The following is a 21,736-nucleotide window of genomic DNA, read 5'->3' as shown; positions in this document are numbered from 1 at the left end:
AAAAAGCATGTTCAGGACATAAGAACATCTTTGCCTTCTCTGGCCACTCTAAGCAATCTCATTCTGACCAGCTAACCTCGAAGGCACGTGTGGAGGCAATCGTGAGGCACATTACTTTCCAAAAGGAGAAAATACTTCTGATTCAGCATCTGGTAAATTCTAGGAAGAAGAAAACTCAGTGAGTTGGAGAAAAAAAGCTTTACTGTGAAACATATAATAAGATACAGGACAATTTTCGACTAAAGTTGGAATCTCATTTTCAAGTGGCATCTAATTTATTCACATGTAAGTGAAGAATAAAGTCTATTTGGATTCTAAGTGGAATCACTTTTCTATGGAGAAATGAACTTCACATAAAATAATTTCCATTTGGATCCACAAAACATAAGATTAAACTCTGAGGACAGAGCACAATCCTATGAATTCTGCCTCATGACAAATGAATGCTTTTCCATGCCAGAACAATTTGTTCAATACATGTGTCCAGTCTTCCCAACAGCATGGCAGGGAGTGTATAAGCTGGAAAAGTCCAACCAAGACGGAAGGATCTCCAGGTTTGACAAAATGATACATGACTTCCTCCGTAGTGGTGGCTAGATTTATATACTAAGTGGCTTTAAGAGACATGCCCCTCCAACCCTATCCTCCACCATCACACACACACACACACACACACACACACACACACACACACACGCATACCCTTAGGAAGTTCACATTGTTATTTTAATGTGAATGCTTTGCCCTTGGGTATACAACCAACAAAATTTTATTTCATGGGATCTCGCCATAATTTGCTGAGATTTCAATTTATGACCTACTGTGTCTCCAGATTCATTTAGATTGTCTTATTTAAAGAATTAAAATCTACAATGCCAAGCTGAACTAGGACATCTTCTCCTTTTTCAGTGACTAGGACATGGTGAGCATTAATATATAACCTTGTTCCGAGATGATGCTCAGGTACCAGGTTAGCAAGTGCTGGTGATTATATGTGATCAGTGATCTTTTAGTGAATATTTACGCTGTGCTAGACACCATGCCCAGTGCTTTACAGGTATCTTCTTTCTCTCAGCAACTATCTATACTAGATGAAAAAATTGAGGATTAGAGATGCTAAGTGATTGCTCAAAGACCCACAGCTACTAGTAAGTGATGGAGAGCAAAACTCCTGCTCTTAACCATATTTGCTTCCCTTTGGGTCTACAAATAAGAGCAGTTTCTATATTTTCCATGACATATTAGCTTTTTAGTACTTTCAGATACACATTTACTTTGTTTACATGCTCCTTGAGATCACTAACCTTTTTCTAGAGGTTAAATGTTATGTCTGGTTTGCTACCAATTTGTAAAGCCTTCCTTGTATATCCAAAGTTAAGTAATCTGAATGTCAAAAGTAATAGCTCAGATACCATCTTGTTACATCAAAATTGTGTTAACTCTGAAAAGGACATACACAGATGCCTTAAATTGAAAATATCGGGGTGTTGGTGCTGAGGACACCACCACTGTCACCAATACCAACCACTGCCATCATCAACAGCAGCTACCATTGACAGCATCATTTATGTGCCAGGAACCATGGAACCATGGCTGTATGTTTTACATGCAGAGTCTCTTAAGTGCCATAATAAGCCAGTAGAGCAGGGATTATTATCCTCATTTTACAGCTATGGAAAGTTAAGCTCAGGGAGGTTGTGAAAGAAGATCTGGATTTCAGATCTTCTCAAAGAACTTTAAGTTCATTCTTTTCCTAAGTAGGTGGACCTCTAGAAGCCATGTTAAAAATAAATTTTAAAAATGAAGATCAGTGTCTGATCTATAATTGGCACCTCTGCAGCAATTTGGGATTATTCTTTGACTTGGGAAGATTTATGTGAGATCCCACCCCCACACACAACAGCAAGCTATTGTGTTAGATATTCAACCTGCACCAAGGCAAAATTCCTCTTACCTATTATTTTGTCATTCTCTAATCTTTACTTCATGATGGCATCAATCAAAAATATCTGTCAAATGGGGACTTAACCTTTCTTTGCAATATAAAACCTTCCATAGAATCCCAGCATGTCAGGGTTGGTGATAGCTCACAGGTCATTTTGGCTAACCAGTTTTCCTTCTCCCATTAGAAGGCTTGGCTTTCTTCTCTATATTGTTTATGGGGAGGGAGAATGGGACAGTCTGTAACAAAAGTATAGACATAATGAGATCAAATCATTTGTGGTAAACTGTTAGGAAATGCAGAAAGTTGTCCACATTCATGTTTGACTATACAGAGAACAAAACACGTGCTGTGATCAGTCAACACCTGACTGAACACCAAATGTCAAAGTATGTAATGCAGCTGCATGCCACAGGAAGTCAACTGGAATAATAATTTTAACAATTTATTTTGATATAATTTTTTTTTTTTTTTGAGACGGGTTTCACTCTTGTTGCCCAGGCTGGAGTGCAATGGCCGATCTTGGCTTACTGCAACCTCCACCTCCCAGGTTCAAGTGATTCTCCTGCCTCAGCCTCCCTAGTAGCTGGGATTACAGGCATGCGCCACCACGCCCGGCTAGTTTTGTAGTTTTAGTAGAGACAAGGTTTCTCCATGTTGGTCAGGCTGGTCTTGAACTCCCGACCTCAGGTGATCCCCCCGCCTCAGCATCCCAAAGTGCTGGGATTACAGGCGTGAGCCACTGTGCCCAGCCTTGATATAATTTTATACTTACAGAAAAGCAGCACGAGTAGCTCAAAGAACTCCTGTTTACTTTTTACCTAGATTTACAAATTATTAATATTTTGCTTCATTTGATTTATCATTCATTCTTTTTATCCTGAACCACTGGAGAACACTTTTTTGACATCTTGTCCGTTTATCCATAAATATTTCAGCATTTGTTTCCTATAAACAAGGCCTTTTAGAATAATGAAATTTCTGATCAAAATACAAAGTTAACATAGAAGCCACCAGAATAAATGTCAAAATGTTAACTACAAGGAAACAATACTTTGCTTTCACAGATAAAGATAAGAAAAATACTTTGCCTTCATTCCTCACAAGAGAGGAATTTTTTGGCCTGTTTTGCTTACTGGGATGTTCCTAGACCTTGCCATGGTGCCTGGCACACAGCAGGTGCTCAGCAGATACCTGTGAATTTCTTAATGTGATGGTGTGATAGTATATTGACCACATTTGTAAACAAAGTATTTCTAAAATAAAGCAAAGGCAACAACAGCAAATTATCTAGTCATCTTTATTAGCTATAATTTGGAATTTGCAAGTGACAGAAAAGGAGAAAGGCTTCAGACGCAAAGGACTTTTAATAAGTTACCTTTTGAAGATGAGACAAGACAGGTTCTAAGCTAATCAGATGTGTCCACCAGGTGGACCTGCGCTCTTTTCACAGGTAGCGGTTCCTGATGTACTCTCGGTACATGGAGGAGTCCTCTTTTCCTAGGGGCTGCATGATACCTTGGCTGGCCTGGATGTGGGCTTGGAAGATCTCTGTAGATTTTCTGTCTACTCTTGGGGGCTGAACTTCATAGATGTTATCTTGCGAGAAAGCCGAGATGGGTGTTCTATAAAAGATGAATAAAGAGAGGGCTGCATTAAAGAAAATATAAGGAAGGACCACAGGGAGCAGTCTCAGAAGCACTTGAGAGTCGCTGGCATTGAATAAGCAGGCTGACTTTTGACAAGCTGCTGGGATGACCTCCCCAGTCCTTGCGAGGCTGGTTCTCTTCTCTGCCTGGAGGAGAGAGCTGGACCAACACCTCTGGGAGCCTTACCTGATTGCACAGGCAGGGCACACCCCTCTCCTCTGTTTCCACATCTCTGTGTACACTCATGTCTGCGCACCCATCTGTCTCCCTCACATGACTGGGAGCAACTTTAGCTAAGGCTGTATAGACTTTTTGCTCTTTTTCCTTGGCACACGCTAGGGACTCACTGGTTTTTAAGGGAAGATATAGTAGAAATCAGTGAAGCAAGGGAGAATAAGAATGCCTACCTCACATAGTTGTAAACAGGAATAAATGAGCTTATATGCATATTTACATGTATAAAGTGTTCACTTAGCGTACTGCCTGGGAGCTCAGTAAATGTGAACTGTTGTTAATAATTACAGGTACAGAATTTCTTACCGCAATTCTGAAATCCTAAAAGCTGAAACAACCAGAAGTTACTTTGCTTGCAAAATATAACCCAACTGAAACTCATTTTGTGGCACATCCTAATGAGCTGACAATAATCACCCCCACTTCCCGTGAATATTAATGTGTCTAACTATTGGACATGGCCTCCAATCACACTGGGGATGTATTAGAAGGTGTATGTACCATCCCGCTATGCTGATAATTCGGAATTCTGCGACTCATCTAGCCTCCGGCTTTTGGATGATGGCTTGTGGGTCTGTAATAGGCCACTTCCTTCCTTTCTGGGGTAATTTGAAAAGCACCCAATAATCTCTCTATTCAAAAATATCCCTCCATTCCCACCCCACTTGGGCTGCCATAGGCTTAAAATTTCCATCCACCCCGTGGGGAAGGCACTGTCTCCAGAAAGGCCTTGTTGAAATGCAGCTCCGTGTCTGACATCCTTAGCAAGAGGTAAGCCTTCAAGGGATGAGTCCACCAACAAGTCAGGTGTGATGCAGAGCATGTGTGTGTACGGAGTGTGCATGCACACGAGCATGTCCAGGAAGGTCACAAAAAGGGGACGATGGTAAGCTAACAAGGCAGTGTGAGGGGCTGGGGGGCACAATGACAACACACTCCGCTACTTGGCTCAGGGCTGGCCCTGTGAGAATGCGGGTGGTTGGCCATAACAGGGTGCCCAAGATAACACAGGGAAAGAAAATCTGGAGAATCTATTCTGCTGAGCTGAGACCTCAGCCTTGCTAGGGTGCATCTTATCAGAGGAATCAGAAACGCACCCTGGATGCCAAACCGTTTGGTCAGCTGGGACCCCTGTGGAGATTCCCTGCAGTCAGACACAGAACTGGACCTCAGACCCAGCTGGGTCTGTACTTGAAACATCAACATTTCACTGGACACTAGATAGTACGGTGACATACAAAGGAAGATGGAAGTTGTACAGTAAAACCCCCCCAAAAGGGCTCTATCTTCATAGGATGCGCTACAATTAAATGTGGGTCTTTTTAATGCTCCCAGCAAACAGCCAAGATAGCTTACTGTACTTTGCTTTTATCCACAACAATGACACATCCTGAGATGACTGGAGACTACATTCAATTGCATTAAAATAACACAGAACTAGGGGTGACCAGGGGAGCAGGTTGTCTGCTCATGAGGCCCTTCAAAGGATCAGTAATAAGGAATTTCAGCTCCTCAGAGTAGGCTGGGTCTTTAAAGACTTTGATAGGAAGAGAGTCGGTGACATTTTGGTTATAGAGAGAGCATGAGGACAGCAAAACTCTTACTGTACGTGTTTCTCAAACACTGATCTGTCTTCAACCTGTCAGGGAGCCACGTCAATGACAGACCAACAAGAAAGACACTGCAGTCTGGCAAAGGTTGAGGATTTTATCGCCAAGCCTAGGCAACATCAACAGCACAAAAAAATTATTTACAGATCAAAGTATACAATGACATTAATAGATATTAAAGAAATTTATGCATTTGTTATGTTTAAGGCTGCTAAACTCTATCTTTTGTAGACTCATTTGTCATCAGATTCACTAGATTAAAAAATAATGTGTATGCATGTGTGTAGATGAGATATGGTGTGTATATATATATACACACACTATATATATATAGTTATGCTTTATATCTATTTATATATGTATATGTATTCTTTAAAAACAATGCTGAAGCGATATATATATATATATATATACACATATACATATATATACTTCAACCATCCCCACCAAGTAATGTGCTTTAAGTGAAGCCATGTGAACTTTTATAATGGTCATTCTATTGTGCAGATATTAGAACAAAAATATAGTTAATAAGCATATGGGATTTGGAGCCAATAAATCTAGATAACATACTGTAAACCCTATTATTTCCTAGGTAAAGCTGGAACATCTTGTCCTTAAAATGTGACTGTTTTTTACACTGTTATATAGCAAAGATCAATGAAATACACAATAGAGATTTAGAGGCTGCTACAAGGTTGGTAAAGTTTTCAGTTGAAATACCATTATGTATACATTAATTAAATATAAAAACTAACAATATTTACCCAATATTTATCATAGAAAAACTACTGTGTTTCAGATTTATCAGTGCTTTTCACTTTTTTATTGCAAAATAAAATCGATACAGAAAATCACACAAAACAAACACATAATTATTATAAAGTGAACATCAGCCAGGTCAACAAACAGAAATTCTGACAACCAACCCAAAAGCCCCTTCCAGGTGCCCCAACCCCATCACAATCCCCTACCCTGACTCATAAGTAACCTTATCCTGACTTCTATAGTAGTCACTTGTTTGCACTTTTAAAAAAAGACACTGTCGTTCAAATGTGCATCCCTAGATTCTATAGTCTTGCTCATTTCAAAAGTGTGATATGCTTTTTAAACTACAAATGCTCTCATCTTTCTTTTTCTTTCTTTTTTTAAGACACAGGGTCTTCCTGTATCTCCTAGGCTGGAATGCAATGGAGCGATCATGGCTCAATGCAACCTCGAACTCCTGGGCTCAGGCGATCCTCCTGCCTTGCCCTCCCAAAGTGCTGGGATTACAGGCTTGAGCCACTGAACCCGGCCTCTCACTTTTCTTTTTCTTACAATTTATCTGTTGAAGAATCTGGGTTGTAGAGTTTCCCTCAGTTTGGATTTAGCTGCTTGCATAGTCAAGATGCAGTTCAAAGTGTTCCTCTGCCCTTTATATGCGCTGTGGGTCAGCAGTTGGACCCAGAGGCTGGTGAGATGCTGTTTTGATTGCTTTGGTAACACTATGGCTGGTGGTATATTGCTTCATCAGGAGGGTCACAGTCTCTAGTTGCTTATCTTTTTTATGTTAACAGTCATTGAGGTCAATGCCTAGATCCAGTAACCCATTGGGACTTGTCAAATTATCACTTGACACTTTGTCTGCAGTCCTTTTTAATGTCTTTCTTCATTTTGAAATAGTATGTTTCTGTTTTAACCTCTTTTATTAACTTGTCTTTCTGGCATGATTTCGTTGTCTGTAGGAATGTTATTTTGCTCTGTTCTTTATAATTCTATGATGAGATTGGCCCTTGATACTTTTCTGTTGCTTATTGTGCAAAATTAGTTTTGCAGAGCTGTAAGAAGACGTTGCTCAGGAAAGATTTACTTAACTTCACAGAACTCTCTTTGGTTGTTTCAGTGAAGTGTTGAAAACTGCCACAGCTTGCTCTCTGAGGTTTCCTCTCTGCTCCCCTTCCTCAGTGTTGTCTGGGCTTTCTCCTTCCTTCATCTCCATTGTCCTGCTCAATTTTAATGCCACTATCAGCAATTTCTCCTGCCATGTCCAGGTAGGGAGCTTTGGCCGTTTGGGTTCAAGAGTGTATGTGGCCCAGACGGCCTCAGCCCCTTTCAGAACTCACCAAAAATCCCTTGCACTCCCCTGGTATTGAATTGGGTGAACCCCTTCTGTTTCAGCTTCAATGATTTCTGGCGACTACCTGTGAGCTATTTTGGGGTTCTCCTATTCTCAGGCCTCTCAGATGCCCCACTGTTTCCTCCTGATTCTTCCTCTTGCACACACACTGCTATCATGCAGGTCTTATGGCTGTGGGGGGTTTACCTCCACATCTTCTTTAGATTTGGGGGTGTGTGGGGATACTGTATCGCACGGTTTTGAGGTAAGTGTTGTCTGTATGTGCCTGGTTTTGCTAACCAGTTGTTCTGTTTTTTTGTGTGAGTATTCAGAGAGATTTTAAAATGATGCTGCTGCTGCTGCCTTCTTCCAGAACCGACCAGGCTCTATTTTTAAAAGTGTATTTTTCACCCATCCCTCAAACTGAGCCCTACATTTGCTATACTGTCAGCTGCAGGGCTCCATTTTCCTTGTTCTGGAGATCGGCACTGCCACACCACCCCTCCTTACCCAGGGCTGCTCTCAGAGAAGCTCTTTCCCAGCTCAACTCCCACGTCTACTCTTGCTGGACCTGTTCCCTTCAGAGACAACGCATACTGCAGATGTTCAGATGGACTGGCTATCTGAGTGATGGGAGACTTGGGGGGTGCGGGTGAGGTGGTAACACTCTTAATCTCATGGTTCATCTGCATGTGGCTAATCAGGTATTGCCTACATAGCAGTAGAGGTACAAGAAGAGTTAGAGAAATGTTTTAAATGACTACTTATCAGATATACTTTTATTGCAGTTAATAGGAGATGGTATACCATCTATTCTCATGTGGTCTCAGAAGCATTTGACAGTCGCTAGATTGAAGAAGCAGGTTTACTATTAACAAGCTGCTGGAATGACCTCCCCAGTCCACTCAGGGCTGGTTTTTTTCTCTGCTTGGAGGACAGAGTTGGACCAGTACCTGCCTGGGAGCCCTGCCTGATGCATAGGTAGGGCAAGCCCCTCTCCTCTGTTCCCATAGCCTTGTGCACACCTATGTCTGTGCCCCCATCTGTCTCCCTCATGTGAGTGGGAGCAACTTTTGCTGAGGCTGTACAGACTTTTTGCTCTTTTTCCTTGGCATATGGTAGGGACTCAATGGCTTTTTAAGGAAGATTTAGTAGAAATCAATGAAGTAGGGGATACTAAGAATTCCTACCTCACACAGCTGTTGAGTGGAGTAAATGAGTTTAAGTTTATATGTATAGCATAGTGCCTGAGTGCTCAGTAAAGGTGAACTATTGTTAACAATTACATGGCCATGGTGGGTCATGCCTATAATCCCAGCACTTTGAGAGGCTGAGGCAGGCAGATCACTTGAGGTCAGGAGTTCGAGATCAGCCTGGCCAATATGGTGAAACCCCATTTCTACTAAAAATACACAAAATAGCAGCTCGTGGTGGCGGGCACCTGTAATCCCAGCTACTTCAGAGGCTGAGGCAGGAGAATTGTGTGAACCCGGGAGGCGGAGGCTGCAGTGAGCCGAGATCAGGCCATTGCATTCCAGTCTGGACAACAGAGTAAGACTCTGTCTCAAAACAAAAACAAAAACAAAAACAAAACTATAGATACATAATTCCTATCTGCAATTCTGAAATCCCAAAAGCTATAATAACCAAAAGTTACTTTCTGGCAAAATGTGACCCAACTGAAACTGATTTGGGCCTTAGGCTTCATGGACAAAGGAGCCCTGGATGGCTACCCAAGGACCTCACTCCACTATCTGAGCAAGGTGCCTTTACCATTGTTGCCTAGTGGGATGAGGTCACTACTAAGGACAAATAGCAGTTCTATGTTTCCCATACTCCTCCTTTCTGAATGAGAGTTTTAATTTTCCTTTGCCACCACTGTATATCGGGAGCAGAGGCAGTCTTTATTTATAGGTCACTAGGTGATAAAAAGCTCTATCTGGACCTAATGAAGAGAGCTACACATACCCAGAGATCCTGGACTTTGAATGGGATGCAGAAATTTACAGGGAATGGAGTGGGTCCTACTTATAGCAAGAAGAGTATGCATGGATAACCGGGAAGCTAAAGGGCAGACAGTGACATATGACATAGATGAGGCTCCTCAGCATCCACTGCATTCCCCGTCTAGTGTGCAGCAGCGGAAAAGCAAAAACTAATATCCCAGGATCCCTTGCAATTCAGGTTCAGAATGCAATTTAGGTTCTACCTGCGACTTGTACTCAAGTGCTTTGATTTGAAACTGGGTCATATGGAAAGCAGCAGGATGCAGGGTATGTGTTTTGCCGATTAGTGGCACAGGTGATGTGCTCTTGAGTTGGGCACTGTGGTAATGGCTTTTTGAATACAGTAGTTCCCCCTTATCCTTCAGGGATATGTTCCAAGACCCCCAATGGACGCTGGAAACTGCAGATAGCACCAACCCTCATATATCCTGTTTTCCTGTACATACATACCTATGACATGGTAATTTATAAATTAGGCACAGTAAGAGATTAACAGCATACCTAATAATATAATAGAACATGTATGACAATATTCTGTAATAAAAGTTATGTGAGGCCGGGTGTGGTGGCTCATGCCTGTAATCTCAGCACTTTGGGAGACTGAGGCAGGCAGATCACCTGAGGTCGGGAGTTCGAGACCAGCGTGACCAACATGGAGAAACCCCATCTCTACTAAAAATACAAAATTAGCCGGGCATGGTGGTGCATGCCTGTAATCCCAGCTACTTGGGAGGCTGAGGCAGGAGAATTGCTTGAACCCAGGAGGTGGAGGTTGTGGTGAGCCAAGATCGCGCCATTGCACTCCAACCTGGGCAACAAGAGCGAAACTCTGTCTTAAAAAAAAAAAAAAAAAGTTATGTGAATAGCGTCTCCATCTCTCAAAATGTCTTACTGTTCTGTACTTCAGGTAACTGAAACTGCAGAAAGAGAAACTGTGGATAAAGGGGGACAACTGTATAGCTGAGGTGGCTTGTTTTGGAGCCAGCAGCTGCTGTGATAGCTTCCTGATGAAGGCAGACACAGCAGCTCCTCTGATGGTTTGCCATATGGTTTTGGGAGTCATTTGTGGAAGTCTGGTCTAGGGTCTACTTCTTCAGCTCTCCAGTGATCCTGAAAGCTACCTAAAATCCTATAATAAATCACTTTCTATTTAATTTACCTAGAGCAGATTATGCTTTCTGCAGCTGAACCCTGGCCAACACAGCCAAGCTAACAGGTAAAGAAATCCAGCACCAGCCCTCTTATTTTAACCAGGAGCAAGCTCCCAGGCCGCCAGGAGACCTGTGTTCCTAGATGCTTCTGGCAGAGAGTGGACCCTTTCAGCAGCTGAGCACATGTATGTTTGCTCCTCAAGGAGAGAGAAAGGACAGTCTGCCATACGCACATATATGAGTGGCAATGGTGGCACTTTTTATGTTTTAGCCTTTGCCATTGATATTTCATGTTGGTCCAGGTATGGTAGAATTATACTGTTTTTTTTTTTTTACACACTCTCTGAGAGCTGTAAAATAAAAAGGTTATTTGTATTTTAAAAATAACTTTTGGCTTTAGAGAAATAAAGCTTGATGATTTTCTGACCTGAAATAGGTAAAATGCTTCCAATTCAGAATGCAATTTATAAACAGTACAATTTCCCTCCCATATGCTGGACATATTGTCTACCTTAGTATAAAAAGAAGTGCAGTTTTTCTCTGTTTCAGCTGCGTTTATTATCACAAACACTTGGGAAGCATCCACCAATATTCGGCTGCATTGTTTGTAGGCTCTAACTCAAACATTTCGGCTGTTGTTTAATGAGAGAGGGCTTGGCTCTGAGCCACAGGCAACATGGACTGGTTCTCCTGCACAGTACTGGGTCTGCTCTGAAAGGGCTTTTCTGCCAACAAAGGACAGGTGGCACATCAAGCACACAACAGCTGTTCTCAAAGGGCAAAGAACGTAAGTGCTCCTACCAGAGTCATCCTTTCTCCCTGCCTGGATGCAGGGCCAGATGCTTCCTCTGCACAACTGGTCATCCATCAGACATTTATACGGCGACCTTTTGGAGCAATCAGTCCCTTCTGTCCTCACGTTTCCTAGAACAGAAGCAGCGGTAGCCACTCCTGCTGTCACTCCTGGAAACTCAGACCAATGGATTGCAGTAATGGCGTGTGTCTTATCTCCCACATGGAGGTGATGACGCCCTACTTAGGTTCTTCATGTGCGTTCTGATAGTCTCATCTTTTTCTGGTTATTTATAAAGAGCTACCATTGACTTTGTCATGTCACATCATTACATTTCTTGTGACTTCCATCTTCTTTCTAATAAACTTTTAATTTTAGAACCACTTTAGATTTACAGAATTATTGTGCAGAGGACAGAGAGTTCCTACATATTCCATGTTGTTTAATGAGAGAGGGCTTGGCTGTGAGCCACAGGCAACAAGGACTGGGTATCCCACACAGCACTGGGTCTGTGCAGGATACAATTTCCTGTCTTATTAACACCTTCTTCCATTAGTACGGTACATTTGCTATACTTCATGACCCGATAGTGATACGTGATTATTACCTACAGTCCATACTTGGTTTTTGCCTAACGTCTTTTTACTGTCCCAGGATCCCATTTGGGACACATTTCATTTAGTCATCACGTCTCCTTAGGCTCCTCTGGGCAGTGAGTCTCAGGCTTTACTTGTTTTTGATGACGTTGATGGTTTGGAGGGATGCTTAACCTGCATCTTTTCAGAGTTTTCCTAAGAATCACAGAAAACTGTTTTTTGGAAGAAGGTATCAGTAGGATCATGAGCCTCCAAAACAAGACCTAAGTGTCCTGAGGTTGCAGACGGATGAAGTCAGGGGTGCTCTGCCCAGTGGATGTTCCATCGGCTACTGAGGACATTCCTGTGAAGGATCCAGTGGAGCAGCTCCCCAGCCTGGCTTATTGTTATATTCAAATGGAGAATTGTACAAAGCACAGATTTCCAGGCTTTGGCCCGAGTGTACTGGATTAGAATCTCTAGCAATGGGGCCTTGGATTCTGTATTTTTTTATCTTTTAAAAAATAATAATGCTAATTATTTTTAATACTGGCAATTATAAAGAAAACATGGCCTATAATCTGTTAGTATTATTAATATAAATAAAAGTGTAAATGTGGAAAATTTAAACAGTAGTCAAAAGTCAAAAATGAAAACTGAGTGCCCCCCCCATAATCTAAACATGCTCTAGGAACACTCTGGTTGCTCCCTGTTTTTATTGTTGTTTTTTTTTTTGTTTGCTTGCTTTAGAATTTGCATTTCAACAAGTTTCCTAAAATATGCCAGTATAACTGGAAAACTGGAACCCACTACTACAGAAAAAATGAAAAATTCAGCTGTTGGGGAGCACAATGTCCCTTTCAGTGCCGATGGCCTTTATGTGATCATAAAGCCGTGCTCTTCCCCTTCTCCACTGCACAGGCCAGTCCTAGAGCCCTCAGATGGGTATAATCTGCATGGAGAGGCAGCCTGTGACAGTCTGGGGGATGGTGGTACCAAGCAGCATGAGGAGGGCACTCTCATTAACGGGGGGGGTGGGCAGCCTGGAGTGGGGAGTTAGAACCCAGGCAAGAGAAGGCCATCCCTCCAGAGGACAGATCCAGTGTAGGGAATGAGAACCTGGATGGGGAGAGGAGGGCATGCATGTGGACGCAGCCGGAGGAAGTATGTCAGAGCCCAAGCAGGGAGAGGCAGGCATGGGAGTCCATATGGAAGGGTGGCCTGGAACCCAAGGAGAGGAGGAGGGCATCCCTGTGGGTGGGTGTCTCCATGAGTGGAGTCAGAGCCTGAAGGAAGGGCGTTCATGTCGGGGAAGGGGTGGATGCAGTGGTGACGGCCAATTGGTTATGTATGGGGGAATAAATCAAATAAACATAACGAGGGTAATGGGAGTCCAGTTTCCTAACTGTTGGAGAAGGCTAGAATAAACCCTGGATACCCTACAGTTAGAAGAATCAGTATGAACTTATGGATTTAAATATATATTTAGCTATATTTTATTTATAAAAATATTTGATATAATATATAAAATAGATATGCATGTATATACTTATACATACATTTACACATATATGTACATGTACACATAAATTTGTGAACGTTTTTTGAGTGGGCCTGGGGGCAGTGACCCTCCAATTGCAACAGGTATACCTAATGCTCAGATCTTGGCTTTAATGTCATTTTCCACTAAAAATAGTCAGGGAGCCTCAGAGAAATGATTTCAGGGCTGGGACAGACAAAGGACATGATGAGCCTAGAACATCTTGTGCCAGAAATCAAAGAAGTATTCAAACGCTGATGAGGACATATCCAAAGAACACAGAAGCCAGGCTGAGGAGACTCTGGTGAAATTTGGAACACTCTGAGCTTCACGACAAATAATGTCAGTAACAAAGTATATCCCATTGAATACACAGGACGTTAGGATCTCATAGTAAGAAAAACAATGAAAAAAATGGAAATGTGGTGAAGGATTTTTAGTTTCAAAGTACCTCCCATAAAATATTTATTAATTACAAGAAAAAAACAAGCAACTTCACAGTAGAAAAGCTCAGATGACATTGCTTACTCAAAGGATAAAAAAAAAATCATTAGGCCAGGCACGGTGGCTCAAGCCTATAATCCCAGCACTTTGGGAGGCTGAGGCAGGAGGGTCACTTGAGTCTGGGAGTTCAAAATCAGCCTGGGCAATATAGTGAGACTCCCATCTGTACAAAAAATAAAATAAAAAATTAGCTGGGTGTGGTGGCATGTGCTTGTGGGCCCAGCTAGTTGGGAAGTTGAGGTGGGAGGATCGCTTGAGCCGGGCAGGTCAAGGTTCTGTGATTATACTACTGCACTCCAGCCTGGGCTACAGAGCGAGACTGTCTTTAAATAAATAAATAAACATCATCAGTAATGGCACAGACTGAATTTGTGTGCCCATGGTAGGATGCAATAAAAAGAACTCACCATCACTTTTGTGATATTCCTGTCTGTATTTGTGATGTACCTTAAGCCAACGTTTATTATGTCACAGTTTCTGGAGGTCAGGGATCTGCGAGGGGCTTAGTTTAGTGGTTCTGGTTCCAGGTGTCCCAGGAGGTTGCAGTCAATCTGTTGGTTACAGCTACTGTCAACTCAAGGCTTAACGGAGGCTGGAGAATCCTCTTCCAAGTTTACTCACTTGGTTGACAGGCTCCAATTTCTCACTAGTTGTTGGCTGGACACATCAGTTCCTTATGGGCCTATCCATATGGCTGCTCACAACATGGAAGCTAGTTTCCTGGAGCAAGTGATCCAAGAGATAACTTTCACAACCTTATCACTTCTGCTGTATGCTCGTGGTCACAAAGACCAATCCCGGTACCATGTGGGAGGAGATTACAAGAGGATATGAATAACAGGAGGTGGGGCCAACTTGAAGGTGAGCTACCACACTGTTATCCCCTGATTCATAAGCTGAAGATAATCATAACAAACCCAAATCAATGCCTATTCTATAAAATAACTGGCCTGCATTCTTCAACGTGTCAAGGTCATAAAAATCAAGGAAGAGTGGAGAAGTGTACCAGAATGAAAAAGGCTAAAGAGACATGACAACTAAATGCAACATCAGATGCTGGACTGGATCCCTTTGCAATTAAGGACATTTTAGGGAGTACTGGCAAAAACTTGAATGGGTTTGAGGATTAGAAAGTTGCAGTGTACTGAGGTTAATTTCCCGATTTTCCTGATTGTATTGTGATTTTCTAGGAGAATATTCTTATGTATAAAAATACCCACAAAAGTGGTAGAGAGAGAGAGGATATCAGGCCTGAAACTCACTCTCAAATGATTGGCAGTGGGGAGGGAATGGTCTCTGTTTTATAATGGTAACTTTTAGATAAGCTTGAGATTCCCAATTTAAAATGTATATAAATTAAAAGGACCTATAAATATAAAATTGTCTAGGTTAAAATATTAGGTAGAATTATATGAAACTGCTACTTTTATAGGTAAAAAGTGTAAATATTGGTGATTTCATATGGTTCCATTTAATATGAGAAAATTACAACAAACTAATCAACACCAAAGATAATGAAATTCTAGATTTACATAAGAATACAAAATGATTCAGTGCCTTTTCAAGGATCTCTCTCCTGCAGTTATTCACCCTGTCCAGTGCCCAGCATCTGTCTCTGCCATCAGCATACAGAGAATCTGCTGTGTAACTCCTGTCTGAGGAACGATCATTCCTCAAGTTCATATTCCCCTCCAGATACTGTCCTATTCCTCTGCACCCCTTTATAGTAACATTTTTTGAAAGAATGGCTTCTACTCCTGATGCTCTCTTACTAGCCATTTTTTCCTAAATTCATTCCAAGTGGGCTTGCAAGGCTACCACCCACAGAAACGCTCTCATCAGGATCATTAATAACCTTCCTGTTGCCTAAACCAATAATCATTTTTCTGTATTCAACACTGCTGCCCATTTTCCTTCTTGAAACACTTTCTTCTCTTGGCTTCCATGAAACCAACTCCTCTTGAGTTTCCTCCTATTTCCCTCTTTGCTTATATCCTTGTCCACTACAATTCAGAAAGCACCCATGGTCATCTTTTAGAGATGTAAATCAGAGATGCAGCTCTCTACTTAAAACCTTCTGGATGAGTTCAGAGTAACAGCTAAGCTCCTGTGAGAGGTTCCCTGAGATCTGGCCCCTACCTATGCCTCACTCCATCCCACAGCACATGCCTCTGTGCCTTTGACCCAGGCTTCAGCTTGCATATTAGTCCATTTTTACACTGCTATAAAGAACTGCCTGAGACTGGCTGATTTACAGAGAAAAGGGGTTTGCTTGACTCACAGTTCAGCATGGCTAGGGAGGCCTCAGGAAATTTACAATCATGGAAAAGGGGAAGCAAGGCACCTTCTTCACAAGGTGGCAGAAAGGAGAAGTGACAAGTGAAAGGGAAGAGCTCCTTATAAAACCATCTCAAGAGAACTCACTCACTATCACGAGAACAGCATGGGGAAAAACCATCCCTGTGATTCAATTACCTCCACCTGGTCTCTCCCTTGACACATGGGGATTATAATTCAAGATGAGATTTGAGCGGGGACACAAAGCCTAACCATATCAGCTTGCTTCTCAAACATGCCAAGTTTATTCCTGCCCTGGTCTTTTGTGTATGTTCTCTCTGCTTCAAACACTCTTCCCCAGTCATCTCATGTAGACTGCTCTTTTTCATTAAGTTCTCAGCTTAAACATTAACTCCTCGGAGAAAACTTTCCTCTAAGCCTAATTTAAAACAGCTCCTGACCTGTACCTGCTCCAAGCACTCTCTCGCATTCCCCTGCTTTGTGTTCTTCAGGGTATTTACCCTAATATGAAACTGTCTTACTTATACATTTATTAGGTCAATACCAGTCTGCCTACTCTAAAACAGAAGGGCCCTGGGGAATCTTGTCAGTCTTGTTTTCTACTATGTCCCCAGTGACTAGAACAGTGCCTGACACATAGTAGGTGCTTAGGTATTTGGTGAATAAATGAATCACCTAAGTTCTTTCAAGCTGTTAATGATTCCAACTATTAGATGACTTGTGGCTATGATAATAATTATAGAATCTTTAAATGACCTTTATTCCAATCATCTTGTCCAACCTCAAACCAAATGAAGATGCTCTCCATCACATTGCTGATAGAAGGTCATCTGCCTCTGCTTGAGTACTCGAGTAATGGATACCCAGGACTTTCAATCATGGAATGTTTACAGGTCATTGTCGATAGCTCTGGTTGTTAGAAAGATGTCCTCTTCAGCAACCCTAAATCTTCCTCCCTGTATGTTTCACTTATTGGTCCCTGAAGCAACTCAAAAAGCTCTGCTTCACTTGACAGTGATTCGAATATTACTTGAGGGAATGATCACATGATTCCTAATTCTCTTTTCTGAGATAAATACTCCCAGTTATCTCAGCACTGCATGTGACATGAAAAATTAACCAACACTGCACATGAGAAAGGTCTGTGAAATTTTACCAGCTTGGTTTTAAAAAAATAAAACCTTTCTAAGCATCTTATCTGGGAACTACAACACAAGAGTGTCCTTGGATATTCCGAGAATGTGGTCTCATTTCTCACAGCTGTCTTTCTGTTCTCTGACCAGCCTGGTTCTCTGCCTCATACTCTTTCTGATACTGAGGGAACTGGGACAACTATAGACAGCTAGGCCCACAAGCATCTTTCCTGGGACAAAGACTTACCTTTTTCAGAACGTATTTTTCTGTTTTCATTTCTAAACAAATTTTATATTTAATAAGATGAGGGAAAACTTGGACTGCTCACTAATAAGCTTTGTGGCAAGGACTCTTTGCTGAGGGCACTAAACAATTTATTGCATGAGTATTCCATGAGTGAACAAACAGTTTGGATCTTAATTCCCATTGGGCTTTGAATGTGTATGCAGCACAGGAGGAAGAATGTCTGTCGTGGCTAAACAGGCAGCATTTTAGTGCTGATTTGTACCCTTCACGTGACTTAAACAACTGAGTGAGCACTCAATTATTATTGAATGGAGTGAGCAAGGGAATAAATGAACCAATGAACCAGACAATCCCAGAACTAATGCTCTAGCCCATGCACCAGCAAGGCAGCCACGACCTGGACAGGCAAGGACTCACAGCTCAGCAGCGGAAGGAATGGGATCAGATCCCAGGGTGCCTGATTCTCTGGCCTAGAATTCTTTCCACAGATTCATGCTACCTCTCTTTTTGGGCACCTGTGCAAATGAATTTCCAGTTAACTGGAAAAGTACAAAGGATTTTGTTTTTAATAACTAAGTCACTGTGATCAACTTCCCTACATCCATGCACCCTGAATGAGTATTCTAAGCCAATCACCATCAGCCCATACATAGCCTGGCAGTAACATACTTAGGGGTTAGCATGTGACCCAATCCTGGCCATTTGACATGAGAAATTTGCTGAGCAGGTTCTGGGACTCCTTGCCCCTAAGGAGGAGACACAGAGTCAATGTTTCCCTTCTGCCCTGGGCACTACTGTGTCTGACTGTGGCACCTGGAACTGCTGTGGCCATCTTCCTACCGGTCTGAAGATGGGGCAATACTGACAATGGGGCAGCAGAGAGATGGAAAAACCTGGGCATTTCATGATCACACGAAGCCCCTGAATCCACCAGCTCTGGAGCTTGCCCATCTGCAATCTTTCAGGGAAGTAAGATAATAAATTATCTTACTGTTTAAACCAGTTGAGTTAGAGGTTCTGTTATTTGGAGCTGAAAGCATCCTAAGAAGTTCAGACAGTTTTTGATAGAACCCTTTAAAAAGAGAACATTTGCTTCCTGAATTCCTTAAAAAATCATAAATCATAGAAAATAAGATTTCTTCAACCAGTCACAGATATCATCCTGCTGGCAAATACTGAGCAAGACTGTAACATAATAACGTCCCTGGTTGCCTTAGTAATGCATATTGACATAAATAATCAACTACCCTATGCGAACAAGTTCTCAAACTTTTCAGTCTCAGAATCCCTTCACACTCTTAAAAGCATTACTGAAGACCCCAATTAGCTTTGGTTAATATGGGTTATATCTAGTGATATTTACCATATAAGACATTAAGAAGAAGTTAAAAAATAATTATTAAAATAACAAACCCAACACATGATAGCATAAACAACTTCTTAATGAAAAATAACAATTTTTAAAACAAAAAAATTAGTGGCAAAAGAAGCAATGTTTCACAGCTTGCGAATCTTTTCTATATCTGGCTTAATAGAAGACAACTGGATTCTCAAATCTGCTTTTGCAGAATCTGTCGTGATACATTGTTTTGGTTGGCATATATGAAGAAAATATGGCCTCACAGAGATAAGTGGTTAGAAAAGGAAGCAGTATTTTAATAGCCTTCCAAATAAGCCTTCAAATATTTTTATTTGATACTACAACAAAATTTGACAAGTTTCTTAAAGGTTAGTTGCAATGTAGAACTGAAACTATATCAATGAACTTCTCATACTCTCTTATCCATTGATGCATGTCACACTTGGAATGAATGCTTTTTACCCGCGCATGAGTTTTTAACAGCATATATTGATCATTTGGAAAATACTGGTTCACCCAGATATGAATATCTTCTAAATGGTAACATATCTGATTATACATCAAAAAAATCACATTTGTTAAGACTGCTACTGATCTCATAAAACAATCTTAAGTATTGTTCATGGTGGTAGATATACGTGTTCAAAAATTCTAATTTTCACTCAAAAGATCTACTTTATCATTGGTAACAAACACTGTAAATTGTTTTTCTTGAAGTGACAGGCTTACTTTGTTCATTTTTGAAAAAGTGTCTGTCAAATATCCAAGCCCAAAGAAACACAGTTTGTCTGTCTGTCATTATTTCAATTGGTGTTTGGTGAAAAAAGCAATTAGCTCACAAAAAAAAAGCAATGAGTTAGCTCACAACTTAGACAATCACCACACAAGTCCTTTTCCTCAAGATAACCATAGTACTTTGAAATACAAGTATTATGATATGCAAGAAGTGCCTTATGCATATTTTCCATTTTGTCACAAAGAATACTAAAAATACATGCATTCAAGTGTTGATATTTAATAATTTTTACTGCTTTGTCATGACTTAATAAAACTGGCATTTTTTTCTTTCTTCTCTCTTTTTCTTTTCTTTTTTTTTTTTTGCTGTGAGTGTGTAGGAGTGAAGAAAATAATGATCACCAACATACTTTGGTGCCACTGCCTTGCTATCACAGACCCAATGAAAGGGTCTTGGAACCAGGGCCTACAGACCACATTTTGAGGGTTTTGCAGACCACCTTTTGAGGACCCTTGCTTTATGTTTTCTATCTTTTCCCTCTTCTTCTTTTGGTGACAGCTGCTAGCCATTTGCTCACATGGATATTTGCTACTCACCATGCTTCCTGTGGGTGCTCCTCCACTTTTAGCTGAACCCAGTAGGTGCCCAGGTTGGGTAAATTCCAGGTGCCTGGCTCAGCAGATTGTGTTATTGGACTTTCTGTTTGAGTCCCAAAGAAATGAATTTGAGTGCCAGCTTCACCACTTAAAAGTAACTCTGATCTGCTCTGTTCAGAACAGAGGCCTCAGAAATAACATCACACATCTACAATCAGCTGATCTTTGACAAATCTGACAAAACAAGCAATGGGGAAAGGATTCCCTATTTAAAAAATGTTGTTGGGAAAACTGGCTAGCCATATGTAGAAAACTGAAACTGGACCCCTTCCTTACACCTTATACAAAAATTAACTCCAGATGGATTAAATACTTAAACATAAGACCGAAAACCATAAAAACCCTAGAAGAAAACCTAGGCAATACCATTCAGAACATAGGCATGGGCAAACACTTCAGGACTAAAACACTAAAAGCAATGGCAACAAAAGCCAAAATAGACAAATGGGGTCTAATTCAACTAAAGAGCTTCTGCACAGTAAAAGAAACTATCATCAGAGTGAACAGGCAACCTACAGAACGGGAGAAAAGTTTTGCAATCTATCCATCTGACAAAGATCTAATATCCAGAATCTACAAGGAACTTAAACAAATTTACAAGAAACAAACAAACAAACCTGTCAAAAAGTGGGAGAAGGATATGAACAGACACTTCTCAAAAGAACATATTTATGCAGCCAACAAATATATATTAAAAAAGCTCATCATCACTGGTCATTAGAGAAATACAAATAAAAACCACAATAAGATACCATCTCATGCCAGTTAGAATGGTGATCATTTAAAAGTCAGGAAACAACAGATGCTGGAGAAGATGTGGAGAAATAGAAACACTTTTACACTGTTGGTGGGAGTGTAAATTAGTTCAACCACTGTGGAAGACAGTGTGACGATTCCTCAAGAATCTAGAACCAGAAATGCCATTTGACCCAGCAATCCCATTATTGGGTATGTACCCAAAGGATTATAAATCATTCTACTATAAAGACACATGCACACATATGTTTATTGTGACATTATTCACAATAGCAAAGACTTGGAACCAAACCAAATGCCTATCAATGATAGACTGGATAAAGAAAATGTGGCACAAATACACCATGGAATACTACGCAGCCATAAAAAGGATGAGTTCATGTCCTTTGCAGGGACATGGATGATGCTGGAAACAATCATTCTCAGCAACTAACACAGGAACAGAAAA

General features: G+C 41.1%; 1 protein-coding gene across 2 annotated transcripts in view; it reads right to left on the bottom strand.

The window, feature by feature from the left end:
• Nucleotides 1-3,227: 3,227 nt before the first annotated feature.
• Nucleotides 3,228-21,736, bottom strand: part of FIG4 (FIG4 phosphoinositide 5-phosphatase) — a 135,599-nt gene continuing 117,090 nt past the window's right edge. For both annotated transcript variants that reach the window (XM_003805509.4, XM_055114039.2), the window contains exon 23: nt 3,228-3,567. In XM_003805509.4, the coding sequence (XP_003805557.4) occupies nt 3,390-3,567 (178 nt within the window). In that variant the 3' untranslated portion in view covers nt 3,228-3,389. The remainder of the gene's footprint in view (nt 3,568-21,736) is intronic.

The sequence above is a fragment of the Pan paniscus genome, chromosome 5, assembly GCF_029289425.2.
Source record: "Pan paniscus chromosome 5, NHGRI_mPanPan1-v2.0_pri, whole genome shotgun sequence".
In the NCBI taxonomy this organism is placed as follows: domain Eukaryota; kingdom Metazoa; phylum Chordata; class Mammalia; order Primates; family Hominidae; genus Pan; species Pan paniscus.
The sequence above is the reverse complement of the archived record's forward strand: the minus strand, read 5'-3'. Positions and strand labels throughout refer to the sequence as shown.